At 39.9% G+C, this 18,831-nt stretch overlaps 1 protein-coding gene across 5 annotated transcripts in view; it reads right to left on the bottom strand.

The window, feature by feature from the left end:
• Positions 1 to 18,831, bottom strand: part of CAMK4 (calcium/calmodulin dependent protein kinase IV) — a 255,441-nt gene that overhangs the window by 26,816 nt on the left and 209,794 nt on the right. For all 5 annotated transcript variants that reach the window (XM_070794140.1, XM_070794139.1, XM_070794143.1 and 2 more), the window contains exons 6-7: positions 13,229 to 13,319; positions 11,163 to 11,237 (exon numbers count right to left, since the gene is read on the bottom strand). In XM_070794140.1, the coding sequence (XP_070650241.1) occupies positions 11,163 to 11,196 (34 nt within the window). In that variant the 5' untranslated portion in view covers positions 11,197 to 11,237; positions 13,229 to 13,319. The remainder of the gene's footprint in view (positions 1 to 11,162; positions 11,238 to 13,228; positions 13,320 to 18,831) is intronic.

Raw genomic sequence — 18,831 nt, 5'->3', positions numbered from 1 at the left:
CTAACATACGGAGGCTGAACAACATGCTGCTGAATAACCAACAAATCACAGAAGAAATAAAAAAAGAAATCAAAATATGCATAGAAATGAATGAAAATGAATACACAACAACCCAAAACCTGTGGGACACGGTAAAAGCAAGGTTCATAGCAATACAGGCATACCTCATGAAACAAGAAAAAAGTCAAATAACCTAACTCTACACCTAAAGCAACTAGAAAAGGAAGAAATGAAGAACCCCAAGGTTAGTAGAAGGAAAGAAATCTTAAAAATTCAGGCAGAAATAAATGCAAAAGAAACAAAAGAGACCATAGCAAAAATCAACAAAGCCAAAAGTTGCTTCTTTGAGAGGATAAATAAAATTGGCAAACCATTAGCCAGACTCATCAAGAAACAAAGGGAAAAAAAATCAAATCAATAAAATTAAAAATGAAAATGGAAATATCACAACAGCACAACACAGAAATACAAAGGATCATACGAGACTGCTATCAGCAATTCTATGCCAATAAAATGGACAACTTGGAAGAAATGGACAAATTCTTAGAAAAGTACAACTTTCCAAAACTGAACCAAGAAGAAATAGAAAATCTTAACAGACCCATCACAAGCACAGAAATTGACAATGTAATCAAAAATCTTCCCCCAAACAAAAGCCCAGGTCCAGATGGCTTCACAGCTGAATTCTACCAAAAATTTAGAGAAGAGCTAACACCTATCCTACTCAAACTCTTCCAGAAAACTGCAGAGGAAGGCAAACTTCCAAACTCATTCTATGAGGCCACCATCACCCTAATACCAAAACCTGACAAAGATCCCACAAAAAAAGAAAACTACAGGCCAATATCACTGGTGAACATAGATGCAAAAATCCTTAACAAAATTCTAGCAATCACAATCCAACAACACATTAAAAAGATCATACATAGTGAACAAGTGGGCTTTATCCCAGGGATGCAAGGATTCTTCAATATCTGCAAATCAATCAATGTAATACACCACATTAACAAATTGAAAAATAAAAGCCATATGATTATCTCAATAGATGCACAGAAAGCCTTTGACAAAATTCAACCTCCATTTATGATAAAAACCCTCCAGAAAGCAGGCATAGAAGGAACATACCTCAACATAATAAAAGCTATATATGACAAACCCACAGCAAACAGTATCCTCAATGGTGAAAAATTGAAAGCATTTCCCCTAAAGTCAGGAACAAGACAAGGGTGCCCACTCTCACCACTGCTATTCAAGATAGTTTTGGAAGTTTTGGCCACAGCAATCAGAGCAGAAAAAGAAATAAAAGGAATCCAAATTGGAAAAGAAGAAGTAAAACTCTCACTGTTTGCAGATGACACGATCCTCTACATAGAAAACCCTAAAGACTAGCTACCAGAAAATTACTAGAGCTAATCAATGAATATAGTAAAGTTGAAGGATATAAAATAAACACACAGAAATCCCTTGCATTCCTATACACGAATAATGAGAAAACAGAAAGAGAAATTAAGGAAACAATTCCATTCACCATTGCAGTGAAAAGAATAAAATACCTAGGAATATATATACCTAAAGAAACAAAAGACCTATACATAGAAAACTATAAAACACTGGTGAAAGAAATCAAAAAGGACACTAATAGATGGAGAAATATACCATGTTCATGGATTGGAAGAATTAATATAGTGAAAATGAGTATACTACCCAAAGCAATTTATAGATTCAATGCAATCCCTATCAAGCTACCAACGGTATTTTTCACAGAGCTAGCACAAATAATTTCACAGTTTGTATGGAAATACAAAATACCTCGAATAGCCAAAGCAATCTTGAGAAAGAAGAATGGAACTGGAGGAATCAACCTGCCTGACTTCAGGCTCTACTACAAAGCCATAGTCATCAAGACAGTATGGTACTGGCACAAAGACAGAAATAGAGATCAATGGAACAAACTAAAAAGCCCAGAGATAAATCCATGCACCTATGGACACCTTATCTTTGACAAAGGAGGCAAGAATATAAAATGGTGAAAAGACAATCTCTTCAACAAGTGGTGCTGGGAAAACTGGTCAGCCACTTGTAAAAGACTGAGACTAGAACACTTTCTAACTCCATACACAAACATAAACTCAAAATGCATTAAAGATCTAAACATAAGACCAGAAACTATAAAACTCCTAGAGTAGAACATAGGCAAAACACTCTCTGACATAAATCACAGCAGGACCCTCTATGGCCCACCTCCCAGAATACTGGATATAAAAGCAAAAATAAACAAATGGGACCTAATTAAAATTAAAACCTTCTGCACAACAAAGGAAACTATAAGCAAGGTGAAAAGACAGCCTTCAGAATGGGAGAAAATAATAGCAAATGAAGCAACTGACAAAGAATTAATCCCAAAAATATATAAGCAACTTCTGTAGCTCAATTCCAGAAAAATAAATGACCCAATCAAAAAATGGGCCAAAGAACTAAATAGACATTTCTCCAAAGAAGACATACAGATGGCTAACAAACACATGAAAAGATGCTCAACATCACTCATTATCAGAGAAATGCAAATCAAAACCACTATGAGGACCATTTCACGCCAGTCAGAATGGCTGCTATCCAAAAGTCTACAAGAAACAAATGCTGGAAAGGGTGTGGAGAAAAGGGAACTCTCTTAGACTGTTGGTGGGAATGCAAACTAGTACAGCCACTATGGAGAACAGTGTGGAGATTCCTTAAAAAACTGGAAAGAGAACTACCATACGACCCAGCAATCCCACTGCTGGGCATACACACCGAGGAAACCAGAATTGAAAGAGACACGTGTACCCCAATGTTCACTGCAGCACTGTTTATAATAGCCAGGACATGGAAGCAACCTAGATGTCCATCAGCAGACAAATGGATAAGAAAGCTGTGGTACATATATACAATGGAGTATTACTCAGCAATTAAAAAGAATACATCTGAATCAGTTCTAATGAGGTGGATGAAAGTGGAGCCTATTATACAGAGTGAAGTAAGCCAGAAAGAAAAACACCAATACAGTATACTAACGCATATATATGGAATTTAGAAAGATGGTAATGATAACCTTGTATGCGAGACAGCAAAAGAGACACAGATGTATAGAACAGTCTTTTGGACTCTGTGGGAGAGGGCGAGGGTGGGATGATTTGGGAGAATGGCATTGAAACATGTATAATGTCATATGTGAAACAAATCACCAGTCTAGGTTTGATGCATGTTACAGGATGCTTGGAGCTGGTGCACTGGGATGACCCAGAAGGATGGTATGGGGAGGTAGGTGGGAGGGGGCTTCAGGATGGGGAACACGTGTATACCTGTGGCAGATTCATGTTGATGTATGCCAAAACCAATACAATATTGTAAAGTAATTAGCCTCCAATTAAAATAAATTTATACTAAAAAAATAAATAAATAAAATGAGTAAGACAAAGGAAGAAAAGAAAGTTTGTAGTTTAGACTATTAGATTTACATCTTTTACTCATTTAAATTTTCCAATATTTTTCATGGTAATGTATCTGCATGTGGACAGAAATCCCTTCTGACTGTAGACTGCTCAAAAAATTCTAATTCTGGTACAGTGAATGGAATAGGTTATTTCTTTAGAATATATCAATGTGGTAACAAAGTAAGATTATCCCTATAATAATTAGACCTGGCAAATGCCAAGAGGAAATAAATTCTTAATAGCTTCTGGAACCTGAATATTTTACCATATGTGAAACAGATCACCAGTCCAAGTGCAATGCATGAAACAGGGCATTCAAAGCTGGTGCACTGGGACAACCCAGAGGGATGGGATGGGGAGGGAGGTGGGAGGGGTTTCAGGATGGGGGACACGTGTACACCCATGATTCATGTCAATGTATGGCAAAACCCACTACAATATTGTAAAGTAATTAGCCTCCAATTAAAATAAATAATTTTAAAAAGGAAAGATTATGAAACAAAATAAACGTTTAAAACTAAAACAGATGCTAATCATGCCTTCAAAAAGTAAAATAAAAATTAGTATAAAATTATTAAATCATGTTTATTTTGATTGTGCAGCAGAGAAGAGAATATAGCAACATTTACTGTTCTCTAAAGCACTTAGTTTTATTCAGGTTTGATTTTTGCTATTTTCTGAAAAACAAAACAAAAACATCAACAACAACAAAAGTTCAACTTAAAAAACCCTCAAATAAAATTCTTTATACAATCTTGGAAAAAAAAAGAATGTGGATAAATACACAAGTAGGAATATAAAATATGAAGATACATAGTTCAGTTAACTAAGCCTATGAATAAATTAGATAATTGATATTAGACAGAAACATTCTTTTATATAACCACTTCCATACTGGTTTTTCTTTTCTACTCTAACATCTTGTATTTCTTGTCTATGATGGGCGTGGGTATGTTTCAGTTAAGTTCAGTCGCTCAGTTGTGTCCAACTCTTTGTGACCCCATGGACTGCAGCAGGCCAGGCCTCCCTGTCCATCACCAACTCCTGGAGTTTACTCAAACTCATGTCCATTGAGTCTGTGATGCTATACAGCCATCTTATCCTCTGTCGTCCCCTTCTCCTCCCACCTTCAATCTTTCCCAGCATCAGGGTCTTTTCAAATAAGTCAGTTCTTCACATCAGGTGGCCAAAGTATTGGAGTTTCAGCTTCAACATCAGTCCTTCTGATGAACATTCAGGGTTGATTCCTTTAGGATGGACTGGTTGGATCTCCTTGCAGTCCAGGGGACTCACAAGAGTCTTCTCCAACACCACAGTTCAAAAGCATCAATTCTTTGGCACTCAGCTTTCTTTATAGTTCAACTCTCACATCCATACATGACTACTGAAAAAACCATAGTTTTGACAAGACAGACGGACCTTTGTCAGCAAAGTAACGTCTCTGCTTTTTAATATGCTGTCTAGGTTAGTCATAGCTTTTTTTCCAAGAAGCAAGCATCTTTTAATTTCATGGCTATAGTCACCACCTGCAGAACACCCACAAACTTCAAGCTTTAAATATCTCAACCAGTTAAGATATTCTGGAAGTAGTATTGCATAGTTACATTGTAACACATTTATCAGGAGCCATGCCCAATGGATATTTTTTTTCTTGAGACCTATTTCTATTCCCAACAAGATTCTGAGAATTTCTTCAACGTTGAATACTTCATGGAGTATTTCAGAGTATTAGTCATTGATTCCATTTATCTGAATCACAAATTTTAGTTTTCTGGCCTGGAGTTCTGTTTCGACGGGGCACATTTCCCAGGAAATAATGAGTATTTGCTTAAACACACAGTATCTGTGATCTTTTTTCCTTTGAGATTCTTTTATAGGAGAACCCTCTGTTATTAATAGCCTGGGGCAAAAGTTCTGTAAGTGAGACTGATTGGATAGCTTTCCTTTTTTAATTTCCTAACAAATGACACATGGTATAACATAAACACCTACTCTCTCCAAAGATGTAATTGAAAAAGCCTTCAAGATATCCGACAGAGTGTACATAAGAATAATTCACAGAGGACACAATCGTCCTTACATCAAGCAAGAAGCAAGCTCAGCCTCCCTTCTCTGTCACCGTCCAAGGTAAACGCAAAGTTTCTGTGTAAAGTCGTGCTTTTCACAGCGTGACTGTGATTTCCGCCAGTCTTGCACTTAGATCTCATTTTCAGCACTTTCTATAAAGGGACAGTTCCCTCCTCACCCAAATATTCTCAGAAGGCTACATGGAAAACTGATACTCACAATGATGACTTTCTTTTTGCAATGAACTTAAAACAAACAAACAAACACACACACAAACCAGTACTTATATGTGGTATGGGGAGAAAGGGCTGGAACTGAGGGTGATCCTCGAAGAGGGCTTCAGCCTTACCTATGAAAGGTCTCATTGTTTGTGAGACAGATGAATAGACGTATTATCACATTAAGTTGAAACAATTCACATCTCTGCACCTTCTCTCTGCTCTAGGCTGCCTGCTGCCCGTGCCCCAGTGTTACCGGGTCCTTAAAATCTTGCCCCCCTGCCCCCTCTTGGGGTTAATATTCTATTGTATTTCCTTTGGATCAAGAGACTGTATGAATATATATGTCTGCTTATATATATTATGAACCCTGCCTTTTAAATTAAGTAATCAAACTTTCCTGTTTTTATTTCTAAGCCTGCCTTGGCCTCTACAACTGCAGTGTGAGTCTAGCACTTCGGAGCCTGAAAGCACGTTTATTTCCTCTCTGACCCCTCCTGCTGCAGCATCCTTGCTGCTTCCTTCTGTCGTGCGGTTCAGCAAACCACACCTTCCTGGGGGAGCCTCTGCCTCCAGCGCAGTGGATGGATTGCCTCGATCTCGTTCAACCACTCAGCTCCCTCTACCCCGTTACCCAGCCCCAAGGGTGATGTGGATATCTGCCAGGGAAAAACAAATGGAAAACAAGCCTCTCTTATGAGACAGCATCGCCTTAAGAGCATTGTCTCATAAGATGGCAAAGCAAGAGTTGGAAATAGTATTTTTATAATAATTTTATGTTAAAAAATAAATTACTGGATCGACAGGAAAGAGCATCTACAATAGCTTTCTAATTTGTCTTCTTTGATCTCTCTTCTCTCTCAGATTCATTTGTCATAATGTCATTATCAGGATATTGATAAAACAGACTTGATTTTAAAATATAATTGCTCTGATGAGGAACCTTTGTTGGGTCAATATTATCCCCCAAAGCGAGTCTCAATCCCCTGGCCTAGTGCACAGATTCTTTTAAAATTTGGTGCATCCTACTTTTCCAAGTCCATCTGCATTCTCGGTACCGAAGACTCCATGCTGTAGTCATGCAAAGTGACCGAGCAGCAAATAGTCCCTGGAGCTGCCAGATGCTGCCACTCGCCTGCCTTCTCTGTCCCTGTGCTTGCTGACAAAGGTCTATGGCCGCCTCTTCACTCGCTGAACTCCTACCAATTCTCCAGTGTCCCTCCTCCGTAAAGGCCCACCTAAGAAGGATTAATTACTCACTCCCCTCTGCATCCTTGAGCCTTAGGCTCAGATAAGTATGTAATTTATCACAACAAATTCTGATTTATCCTGTACAGATATTTCTTCTTTTATAGCCTATGAGATCCTTGAAGGGTAAGATCATACTGTGTTCACTCATAATCTCAGTGACTAACATGGAGTCTATTAACACATTCAGTGTTCATTTTACCAGTGAATGAATCATTCATTCATAGTGAATCAATATGGATCAATCATTTATTCAGAGAATGACCAAACTGAAAACCACAATCACAGAAAACTAACCAATCTGATCACATGACCACAGCCTTGTCTAATTCACTGAAACTAGGAGCCACGCCGTGTGGGGCCACCCAAGATGGACAGCTCATGGTGGAGAGTCCTGACAAAATGTCCACTGGAGAAGGGGATGGCAAACCATGTCAGTGTTCTTGCCTTGAGAACCCCCTGAACAATATGAAAAGGCAGAAAGACAGGACAATGAATGATGAACTCTCCAGGTAGGTAGGTGCCCAATATGATGAGATGGTTGGATGGCATCACTGACTCAATGGACATGAGTTTTAGTGAACACTGGGAGCCGGTGATGGACAGGGAGGCCTGGTGTGCTGCAGTCCACGGGCTCGCAAAGAGTCAGACACGACTGAGTGACTGAACTGACTGACTGGGAATGACCATTTTGTACTGTCACAAGAAAGACTTGCTCTTATCACTATTATTAATAAGCTGTTGAAAGGACTCTGCTATCTCAGTCCCATAAGGGACTCTGAGAGATTACTAGGGTAATTTCTCCCTGATCCTTCCATTTCAGGCTGCTCAATTCTCAGAGGATTTCTCTAACCTTCCTATCTCCCTGGAATACTTAGAATTCAGTATTAGATAGCAATTACTAAGTTGACCACCAGCTTTACTGTTGTGGGAAACCCTTAATTTGTTGTCTCATTCTCTCCTCAATCCTCTTTCAATGCTTCTGTCAACTGGTCAGCAATGAAGGGTCAAAATGGGCCGCCCCACTGGTATATAGTAGAGAACTCAGGGTTCTTCTTTTCCCCGTGTTGTTGGAGATCTGGAAGCAGGAAAGAAATTCAGGATGAGGTCAAACAAGGACATATGAATTAGAGAAAGGAGAAGTTCATATGGCACGATTAGAAGGAAGGGTGATGGACAGGTCGTCAGGCAACAGTTAAGGAAAATAAAAGTATAAAAACAGAAGAAGAGGATGGCTAAAGGGAACATACTGTAATGGTTTCCACAGTTTTTCTGAGAATGACAATCTCGCTCGTAAGCCTGTGGTAGAGACAGTTGTCTGGTGCAGCACTCACTCTGCTAACAGACCCCGAGTTCACGAGGGACTGCGGCATGTCCAGTAAGGATGTACTGGCAGTTTCTCTGGTCTTCTGGGGCTGGAACTAAGTACTGGCAAATAAGATACAAGTGGAAGTGACACGTGGGGCTTCCGGAAGTGCATTTAACATGAAAATGTGCTTTCGTAGAGTTTATTTCTTCTGGTTGTAGAATGCAGATGTAATGACTGATTTCAAGCAGTCATTTTGGACTGTGAGGAAACATACTCAGGAATGGTAGAGTAAGACAGAAAAAGTCTGAATCCCTGACACTGAGATCCACCACACCTGCAGAGCCATAGCTGTGGAACCCACCTGGACTGCCTACCTCCAGATCTCTAGTGTATCAGAGAAATCAACATCTGTCTTATGTTTGGAGAAAGTAGAAATAGTGACAGATTTTAGTTTCCTGGGCTCCACAATCACAGTGGATGGTGACTGTAGCCATGAAATTAAAAGATGCTTGCTCCTTGGAAGAAAAGCTATGACAAACATAGACAGTGTATTAAAAAGCAGAGACATTACTTTGCTGACAAAGATCCATGTAGTCAAAGCTATGGTTTTTTTCAGTAGTTACGCACGGATATGAGAGTTGGACCATAAAGAAGGCTGAGCACTGAAGGACTGATACTTTGCAACTGTGGTGCTGGAAAAGACTCCTCAGAGTCCCTTGGACTGCAAGGAGATCAAACCAGTCCATCCTAAAGGAGATCAACCCTGAATATTCACTGGAAGAACTGATGCTGAAACTGAAGCTCCAATATTTTGGATACCTGATGTGAGAAACTGACTCACTGGAAAGACCCTGATGCTGAGAAAGATTGAAGGTGGGAGGAGAAGGGGACGACAGAGGATGAGGTGGTGGGATGGCATCACCGACTCGAGATACATGAGTCTGAGTGAACTCCGGGAGATGGTGGAGGACATTCCCTGTCTTTCTCTGCTGCCATCCATAGGGCGGCAAAGAGTCAGACATGACTGAGCGACTGAGCAACAATGTTCGGATTTTTACTTCTTACAATGACCCACACTTCTGAGGTTTCAAAAATTAAAATAAGGAACATTTTAAACTGAAAGTTGTAAATGATATATACTGCTATGAAGGGAAACTATATTGATTTTTCTATGTTGCTTTTTTGATTAGTGTGATGTGTATGTGCTCAGCTGTGTCTGACTCCTGTTGACCCCATGGACTACAGCCTGCCAGACTCCTCCGTCCATGGGATTACCCCAGCAAGAGCACTGGAATGGGTTAGCTCCACCTCCTTCTGTAATTCTGTTTTTAGGACCTCGAATACCTGGATTCTCATCCCTGATCCTCTAGTAACTAGACTTGGAATCTTGAGCAAGTCATACTCTTTTGACCTTAGTAAAATGAGAATGTTATTAGATGAATACTAAAGTTCCTTCTAGCACTAACATTCTGTGAATCCTACATTTAATCATGCATTTCCTTCAGTGGCTTTCTTAATGCACTGTTCCAGTCTGACTTCTGTGAATTCAAAAGTTGTTAAAATGAGTTAGTAATGTCATTCTTCCGTGTCTACTTATGACATGATGTGACTAACAAACATAAATCCCATAGAAGAACAGGACAGATAACGCTGAAACCACCCTTCTCCTATGTTTCCATAATGGCCTTTCCATAAGCATAACATGGCATTCCTCAAGGTATACATGTTTGGTTTCACGTTCGTTCCTTACAGATTCTGAGCCCATGGGAGTGGGGGAGGGGGCAAGAAAATGCATCTTCCTGGTGCCAAGCACTGACTTGAATACAGCAGGTGAACATATGAGTAAGTGGAGGAAGATTTGTATAAAAAAATGACGGCCCTAAGAGAAAATGATAGATAGTTTTAAGAGAAAATGATAGATAGTTTTACGACTGGTAACTTGAAATCTTGTCTCTTTTCTTTGTAACACAGATTTTAATTAATTTGTGATGTATTCATGAGTCAGAAAAACTTGAGAAATTCTTATAAGCTTTATTGGCTTTTAGCTTGTTGCCAGATTGAGAGAGTCATCAAGAAAAAAAAGGGGGGCGAGCTTCATGCTGTCTTGGATCAAACGCTATTGTTCTGTCTCCGGACTGTGGCCTGTACTCAGGGTGCCTTCAGCCCGTTCCAGGAGGCTGGGAGGATGGGCAAGGATGTGAGGACTGTGTTATCTCCAGGGCCTCTGGCTGGGAAACCCCACCTATTGCCCTTCTAGTGAGGCTAGACCAGGGCCATCAATGAGAACCAGGGGCCACCCTCGCTCCCTGCAGTCCTGCACACCATCGGAATGAACGACACGTCTCCTCACACACCTTCCTAACAAACAGCACGTGAGTAAAGTGACAAAGGGTTCATGGCTTTAATCCCAATCACAAAGGTATTTCCCTGTTCTTTGCCCTGGAGAGTCTGTTTCTACTCCTGAGTAGAAGAGCAGCTACTCCCTGAAAGGCAGGCGCAGAGCTCCTGTCCCTTCTCCTGGTCGCCAGGGACAGAGCTCCTGTCCCTTCTCCTGGTCGCCAGGCGCAGATCCTTTCCCTTCTCCTGGCTTCCCCAGGTGTGGATCCTGTCCCTTCTCCTGGTCCCCAGGGACAGAGCTCCTGTTCCTCTCCTGGTTCCCACCTCCCTGCTGTCCTGCAGGGGCACCCTAAAATCAACATCATTGAACCCCTCATGCAGAGCAAGAGCTGGTCTGAGTGTCATTTATAAACACCTTCCTCATGGAGACTCATATCAAATTATGTCTCAAATAGAGATATTAGGACTTTGAATACAAAGAAGTAAAATATCAATCAGTATTACAGAACATACCGCAGTACCCTGGGGTTCCACATACTGTCTTCATGAGTACTTGATGTTCTACGATTTTGGAGAGTCCAAAATCAGCTAAGAAGACAAGGAAAAAAATTAATGAAATGAGTATTTTCTCAGCTTTTATAAGATGACAGATTACTATTTTATTATTCAAAACAAAACTTGTTTGTTTCTGTATTTGATATTGGGGTGGATATAGAGGACAGCCATTTGGGAGAGTAAACTAAAAAAACTAAATAATAATTTAAGTCTGGCGTTAAATTGGAAAAAAGTTTACCCCATGACTCCAATATATATTTTATGTTTTCTCTGTAATTACTTACTTTTAGTAACTAAGCTATTTCTTCTGGAAATAATAGATGCGATGGATATATTTTGTATAATGTTAATTCTAAGATTTGAAACTAACTCTTAACGACAGCATAGGATTACTAATAAAATCAGAAATTTAATCCATCTAAGAAATCAGAATAAAAAAATTAGACTTTCATAAATGTCAAGAAAATGAACAGAAATATAAAAGGTTTATTCTGCTTCAAAATAAATGGTTTCATTCTTTACTGTATTTGATGGATAAGAATTTACTCTCATACGAAGAACATGTAACTTTGTGCAAAAATCCTTTTTATTTATTTCTCAGAATATTACCTAGATAAAACATGATCAAAAGTTGCTATTATACTCTATTTGCTGGGCTACATCTCTTTCACCCAAGAAACCTCAGGAAACAGTTCAAGGGCATTCTTCAAGAGAGGCAGGTGCAGAACTGATGCCATTTTAGACTTCAAAGATAAACCCACATTTCCATGGAGGTGCTGATCCTTATCAGAAAAAGCAACAGGAAGTCCTTCAGAAAGGAAGGCTCTCCCTGCTAAATTAGTATCTATCCATCCATTTAAAGAAATCTCTTTAAGGATAAAATCTTTGAAAGTGCTGTTAAAGGAAGCAACAAACGGAAGCCTCCCTGCTGCCCGCTGCCTTTCAGGAGAGAACAGGCCGGCGGCCCAGCAGGATGTCGGCATTTTTCCTTTAGGTTCTTGGCTCATAAAGCACATTACGTTGTCTGAGCTTTCCCATGATATGTACAACTTAATTTTCAAAAACGTTAACATAAATGCAGTGAACTCATCAGATTAGTGTTATAAAAGACAGCACCAAAAGAGTAGTGCCCTTCAGAGGATTTAGAACAGCTTCTCCAAAGAATCCAAAATAAATTTTATAATTATTTTTGTAAACAAAGATTTGCTTTGTAAGGGACAAGGAAAGTAAAATTTAATATACATTTTTTTCTAAAATGCTGATTTACTGATCTCTCTGGGTAGACCAGAATTTCCCAAATCATCTCTGTAGTTCTTTAAGTTCTTACTGGGGGAAAAAAACACAAATCAAGGTTTCCAAAGTCAAATAAGGTTTGGGAAGAGCCTTACAGACACTAATTTAGATGTTAAGCCCACACATTAGCACTTCTAACTTTCTGAAAGCCCTGCAGACATAAAGCCTGGCTTAGCTATGACTCAGCGTTCCCTGACTGGCTTGACCAAACCCAGCACCTCCATACTCATCCCCCAAGGGGCTCATCCACCCTCGTTCACTGAGAACTGGCGTTCTGTGGAGTGCACGTTGAGAAATACAGATCTCAACTTATCTCTGTTCATATAAACAAATGACTCAGAGCCAAAAGTACACTGATATGTTCTAAGCATTTTGTGTCAGAGTTCTTCATTAGCTAAAATTAAGCTCCAACTAACTTGTGATAAAAGTTGATAACCAAAAAGAAGTGCTACATAATCTGTGATTTTCTTCTATAATAAACTTATCTTCAAAATATAAGGTCACCTCCTGAAGTCCCTGTCTTTTCCAAGGTCTGTGATTCCTTTGTGTGTCCAGCTATAAAGTACCAACTGGCACAAATTAATTCAAGTTGATATTCTAGGAAACAGACTTCGTTATTTGAGGAAACTGAATGGAGACAAAACCTGATAGAGCAATATTTACAAAGTCCATGGAATAAATTTCTTCTGCTTTGGGAACAGGGGTAATAAGACATCAGGAAATACCCTTACCAATTTTGAGTGGTGCATCTGGTGCTGGAGTTGCATAGAGAAGATTCTCTGGTTTGAGATCACGATGGACAATCCCATTTTCATGTAGGTACTAAATATGGACAATAATGAAGTAACAGTCATGTAATTATATTTATGGGGCCAACGTTTATATTTAATCTTTCCAGAATTATAATAATCTTTACTAAGTTATATAATTCAAACACACACATATTAAAATTTTAAAATAAACACCATAAAGGTGAATGAGTTTTAAATTATATGTCATTTGAGAATAGCTTATACATAGTTTCCTAAAAATGAAATGCAATTTAAATTATATAGAAGCGATGGCCACAAATAAAATATTTACTTCTCAGAGAATATTAGTTACAGTTCTCATATGCATATTATCATATCAGATCAATTGGCTACTTATTATTATAAATAATAAAGTCAACATGCCCTGTGTTGAAATTTGTCTGATTTATTATCTGAAAGACATAATTCTGTGTATCATCTTAGAAGCTCACAACCATAGCAAAGCCTTCATAATTATTGTTTGAACAGACATTCAGACGTGAGTAATTACTATAGAGAACTACCTTTAATATGATAAATATTGTTTAATGACAATAAATGCTCTCATAGGCTCTTTGAGGATTAGTATATCCAGCTATCATTGATATTATTTTAGAGATCACCTCTAACATTCGTTTTATTATATTTTAAATTCTTTTGTAAATCATGTGCAATCACACGCGTAGCACATTCTTGTTGTGAATGTTAAAGCTCTACCTGACCCTGCTTCTCCTCCAGGGGACATCCACATCCCCTCCAAAAGCAGGCATTCATTGGTTTGAGATGGTCTGAACTCTCCTCTATGCAGTTACGAATACGAGTACATGCATACAAAGACATATACCTGATTTTTCCATTTTCTTACATAAATGTATCAGTAATAAAAATTTTCACACTGCTTTTATTTTTTTAACAACATCTTTAAAAATCTTTCCCGTATGTCACCACAGCTTATTTTATTTAGCCCTTGTATTCCTTCTTTGTGGGATATATCACTTTTTATTTTGCTATTTCCACTTTGATGGACATTCAAATTTTTAAAAATTACAAATAATGCAGTAATAAATCTTCAATACTTGGAAATGTGAGCATTTTTGCTGATATTCTCTAGGATAGATACCTGAAACCAGGTCTGGTGTGGTCACAAGGTATATAGATTTTTAACTTTAAAATGTACTGCAAAATCACTTTCCTAAAAGACTCCAACAATATTTATTCACATAAAAGTGTGAGTGTATACATTTTCCTAATATCTAAATAGCAAATTTATATTTTTAACTTCTGCTGAACTGGAATATAAAAATTATATCTGAAGTTTGGTTTAATTTCTCTTTCTCTGTTTACTCATATAGTCCAGCTTCTCTTTATACACTTTCCTTTTTATAAATTGCCTATTCAAATCCTTTGCCTGTCTTTCTGTTGCGTTAAGAGAAAAAGTTGCCAAGGTGCTTTTCTCCTTTCCTTTGGCATAGAGGAACAGAGGAGGTCATTCTTTCTTTCTACTCAAGCCAAGTAAAAGAGGATAAAAAGCTTCAAGGTCACCTGATATGTGTCACTTAGTGGTCTGAGGAAACGGACTGATACCTGGCTCACTCATGCAAAACTGGTAAACTGCTGGAGCAGGTGACTGAGGGGACAGTGTCTCAGTGAGACTCAGCTGGCCTCACCTGACAGCTGGACAGAGAAGCACGTTTCTCACGGACCCGGAGTGGACTGTGCAGAAGGGCACTGGACACGGGTCCCCCGAGGAGGTCCTTCTGCTGGAGTGCCTCCCGTGGGGGTGATGCCACCTCATCTCGGCATCACAGAAAGCAGAACCCGAGGGCGGTGACAGCAGGCAGCTGAAGGGCCACTCAGATCACCCGGAGTGAGAGAACTGTCCTGCAAAGAGTCCCTGCAGAGCTATCAAAGATGTCCCACAGGGGAAGACAACAGGCATTTGTAACCTGCCACAACCAGAGATCACTGTACCAGCTCACCAGTACCAGCCCAGGGAAGACCAAGCTTTAATCCCCTATTTCCTATCCTGTTCCTTATCATTGCCTTCACAGCCCAAGCCTGGAAGAACCACAATCAGTATCTAGCTGGTTGGAAAAGAGGAAGGAGAAAAGCAGAAACCAACAGGAGTCCCTACCACTATGTTTATGAATTACAGATCCCAGGGTGGGGGAGGTAAGACATTTAAAACTGGGTGAGTCTAAAATTTTGGTCTTTTCTGGAAAAGATGCTCAATAATCGCTAATTATTAGAGAACTGCAACTCAAAACTACAATGATGTCCCACTTCACACCAGTCAGAATGGCTGCCGTTAAAATGTCTACAAATGACAAATGCTGAAGAGGGTGTGGAGAAAAGGGAACCCTCTTACACTGTTGGTGGGAATGCAAACTGGTGTAGCTACTATGGATAACACTATGAAGGTTCTTCAAAAACTAAAACTGGAATTGCCATACGATCTGCAATCTATTCCTGGGCATATATCTGGACAAAACTACAATAAAAATGATACGTGCACCCTCGTGTTCACAGCACAACAGCCACACCACGGAAACAACCTGAATGTCCACTAACAGGTAAATGGACAGGAAGACGTCGAACACACACACAAAGCAATACTACTGAGCCACTAAAGAACAAAACAAGGCCATCCGCACAGCATGGGTGCAACTAGAGACTATCATACCAAGTGAAGGAAGTCAGAAAAATACAGACAAATACCATATGATATCACTTATATGTGGAATCTAGACAATGACACAAATGAGCTTATGCAGGAATTAGAAACAAACTCACAGATAGAGAGAAAAGATCTGTGACTGTCAAGGAGGGGGGTGAGGGATGGACCAGGAGTTTGGCATCAGCAGATGCGAAGTATTACACACAGAATGGAGAGACAAGGTCCTACTGCACAGGACAGGGAACTGCATCCAGTATCCTGTGATAAACAACAATGGAAAAGAATATAAAGAGGAATCATTTTTTTATATTCTGAATCACTTTCCTGGACAGCAGAAAGCAACACAACATTGTAAATCAACTATCAGATCAGAGCAGATCAGATCAGTTGCTCAGTCGTGTCTGACTCTTTGCAACCCCATGAACCGCAGCACTCCAGGCCTCCCTGTCCATCACCAACTCCTGGAGTTCACTGAGACTCATGTCCATCGAGTCAGTGATGCCATCCAGCCATCTCATCCTCTGTCGTCCCCTTCTCCTCCTGCCCCCGATCCCTCCCAGCATCAAAGTCTTTTCCAATGAGTCAACTCTTCGCATCAGGTGGCCAAAGTACTGGTTTCAGCTTTAGCATCATTCCTTCCCAAGAAATCCCAGGGCTGATCTCCTTCAGAATGGACTGGTTGGATCTCCTTGCAGTTCAAGGGACTCTCAAGAGTCTTCTCCAACACCACAGTTCAAAAGCATCAATTCTTTGGCACTCAGCTTTCTTTATAGTCCAACTCTCACACCCATACATGACCACAGGAAAAACCATAGCCTTGACTAGACGAACCTTTGTTGGCAAAGTAATGTCTCTGCTTTTTAATATGCTATCTAGGTTGGTCAAAACTTTCCTTCCAAGGAGTAAGCGTCTTTTAATTTCATGGCTGAAGTCACCATCTGCAGTGATTTTGGAGCCTAGAAAAATAGTCTGACACTGTTTCCACTGTTTCCCCATCTATTTCCCATGAAGTGATGGACCAGATGCCATGATCTTTGTTTTCTGAATGTTGAGCTTTAAGCCAACTTTTTCACTCTCCACTTTCACTTTCATCAAGAGGCTTCTTAGTTCCTCTTCACTTTCTGCCATAAGGGTGGTGTCATCTGCATATCTGAGGTTATTGAGATTTCTCCTCACAATCTTGATTCCCACTTGTGTTTCTTCCAGCCCAGCGTTTCTCATGATGTACTCTGCATATAAGTTAAATAAACAGGGTGACAGTATACAGCTTTGACGTACTTCTTTTCCTATTTGGAACCAGTCTGTTGTTCCATGTCCAGTTCTAACTGTTGCTTCCTGACCTGCATACAAATTTCTCAAGAGGCACATCAGGTGGTCTGGTATTCCCATCTCTTTCAGAATTTTCCACAGTTTATTGTGATCCACACAGTCAAAGTCTTTGGCCTAGTCAACAAAGCAGAAATAGACGTTTTTCTGGAACTCTCTTGCTTTTTCCATGATCCAGCAGATGTTGGCAATTTGATCTCTTGTTCCTCTGCCTTTTCTAAAACCAGCTTGAACATCAGGAAGTTCACGGTTCACATATTGCTGAAGCCTGGCTTGGAGAATTTTAAGCATTACTTTACCAGCGTGTGAGATGAGTGCAATTGTGCTGTAGTTTGAGCATTCTTTGGCATTGCCTTTCTTTGGGATTGGAATGAAAACTGACCTTTTCCAGTCCTGTGACCACTGCTGAGTTTTCCAAATTTGCTGGCATATTGAGTACAGCACTTTCACAGCATCATCTTTCAGGATTTGGAATAGCTCAACTGGAATTCTATCACCTCCACTAGCTTTGTTTGTGGTGATGCTTTCTAAGGCCCACTTGACAACTATACTTGATTAAAATAAAAAAATTTAAAAAGGAAAAAATAAAATGTTGGTCTTTCCTATCCAAAGGGGACTGGAAAAAATAGGGCATGGCCTGAAATTTTATTCACTGAAGAGAAGGCTGGATTTACAGGGTTATCTGTCAGAGCAACAGTGAGAAAAAATAAAGTTTGGCTTTTGTACATGTCTAATCAATGGTGATTGAAGCCATGAAATTAAAAGACACTTACTCCTTGGAAGGAAAGTTATGACCAACCTAGATAGCATATTCAAAAGCAGAGACATTATTTTGCCAACAAAGGTTAGTCAACGCTATGGTTTTTCCTGTGGTCACGTATGGATGTGAGAGTTGGACTGGGAAGAAAGCTGAGCACCAAAGAATTGATGCTTTTGAACTGTGGTGTTGGAGAAGACTCTTGAGAGTCCCTTGGACTGCAAGGAGATCCAACCAGTCCATCCTAAAGGAGACCAGTCCTGGGTGTTCATTGGAAGGACTGATGCTGAAGCTGAAACTCCAACACTTTGGCCACCTCATGTGAAGAGTTGACTCACTGGAAAAGACCCTGATGCTGGGAGGGACTGGGGGCAGGAGGAGAAGGGGACAACATAGGATGAGATGGCTGGATGGCATCACCGACTCGATGCACATGAGTTTGGGTGAACTCTGGGAGTTGGTGATGGACAGGGAGGCCTGACGTGCTGCAGTCCATGGGGTCGCAAAGAGTCAGACACGACTGAGCAAATGAACGAGAACAATACTGCCATTCGTGTCCTAAACACTTAGTATACATTCCAAGCACAATTATAAACACCTTTGGATCTCTTAGCTTACTTAAACTTCACAGCAGCTTTATGATGGAAGCACATAATTTTTGTTCTGCAAATGAGAAAACTGAAGGATAAAGAGGCTACAAGATCCCTACAAGGTCCCAACTGGACGTTGTGGTGGTGGGTTCAGGTCTGGGCACCCGACCATGCAGGATTCCCAAGCAGGAGC

This window comes from Bos indicus, chromosome 7, assembly GCF_029378745.1.
Source record: "Bos indicus isolate NIAB-ARS_2022 breed Sahiwal x Tharparkar chromosome 7, NIAB-ARS_B.indTharparkar_mat_pri_1.0, whole genome shotgun sequence".
Classification (NCBI taxonomy): domain Eukaryota; kingdom Metazoa; phylum Chordata; class Mammalia; order Artiodactyla; family Bovidae; genus Bos; species Bos indicus.
Note: the sequence above shows the minus strand (reverse complement) of the source record. Positions and strands in the feature narration are given on the sequence as shown.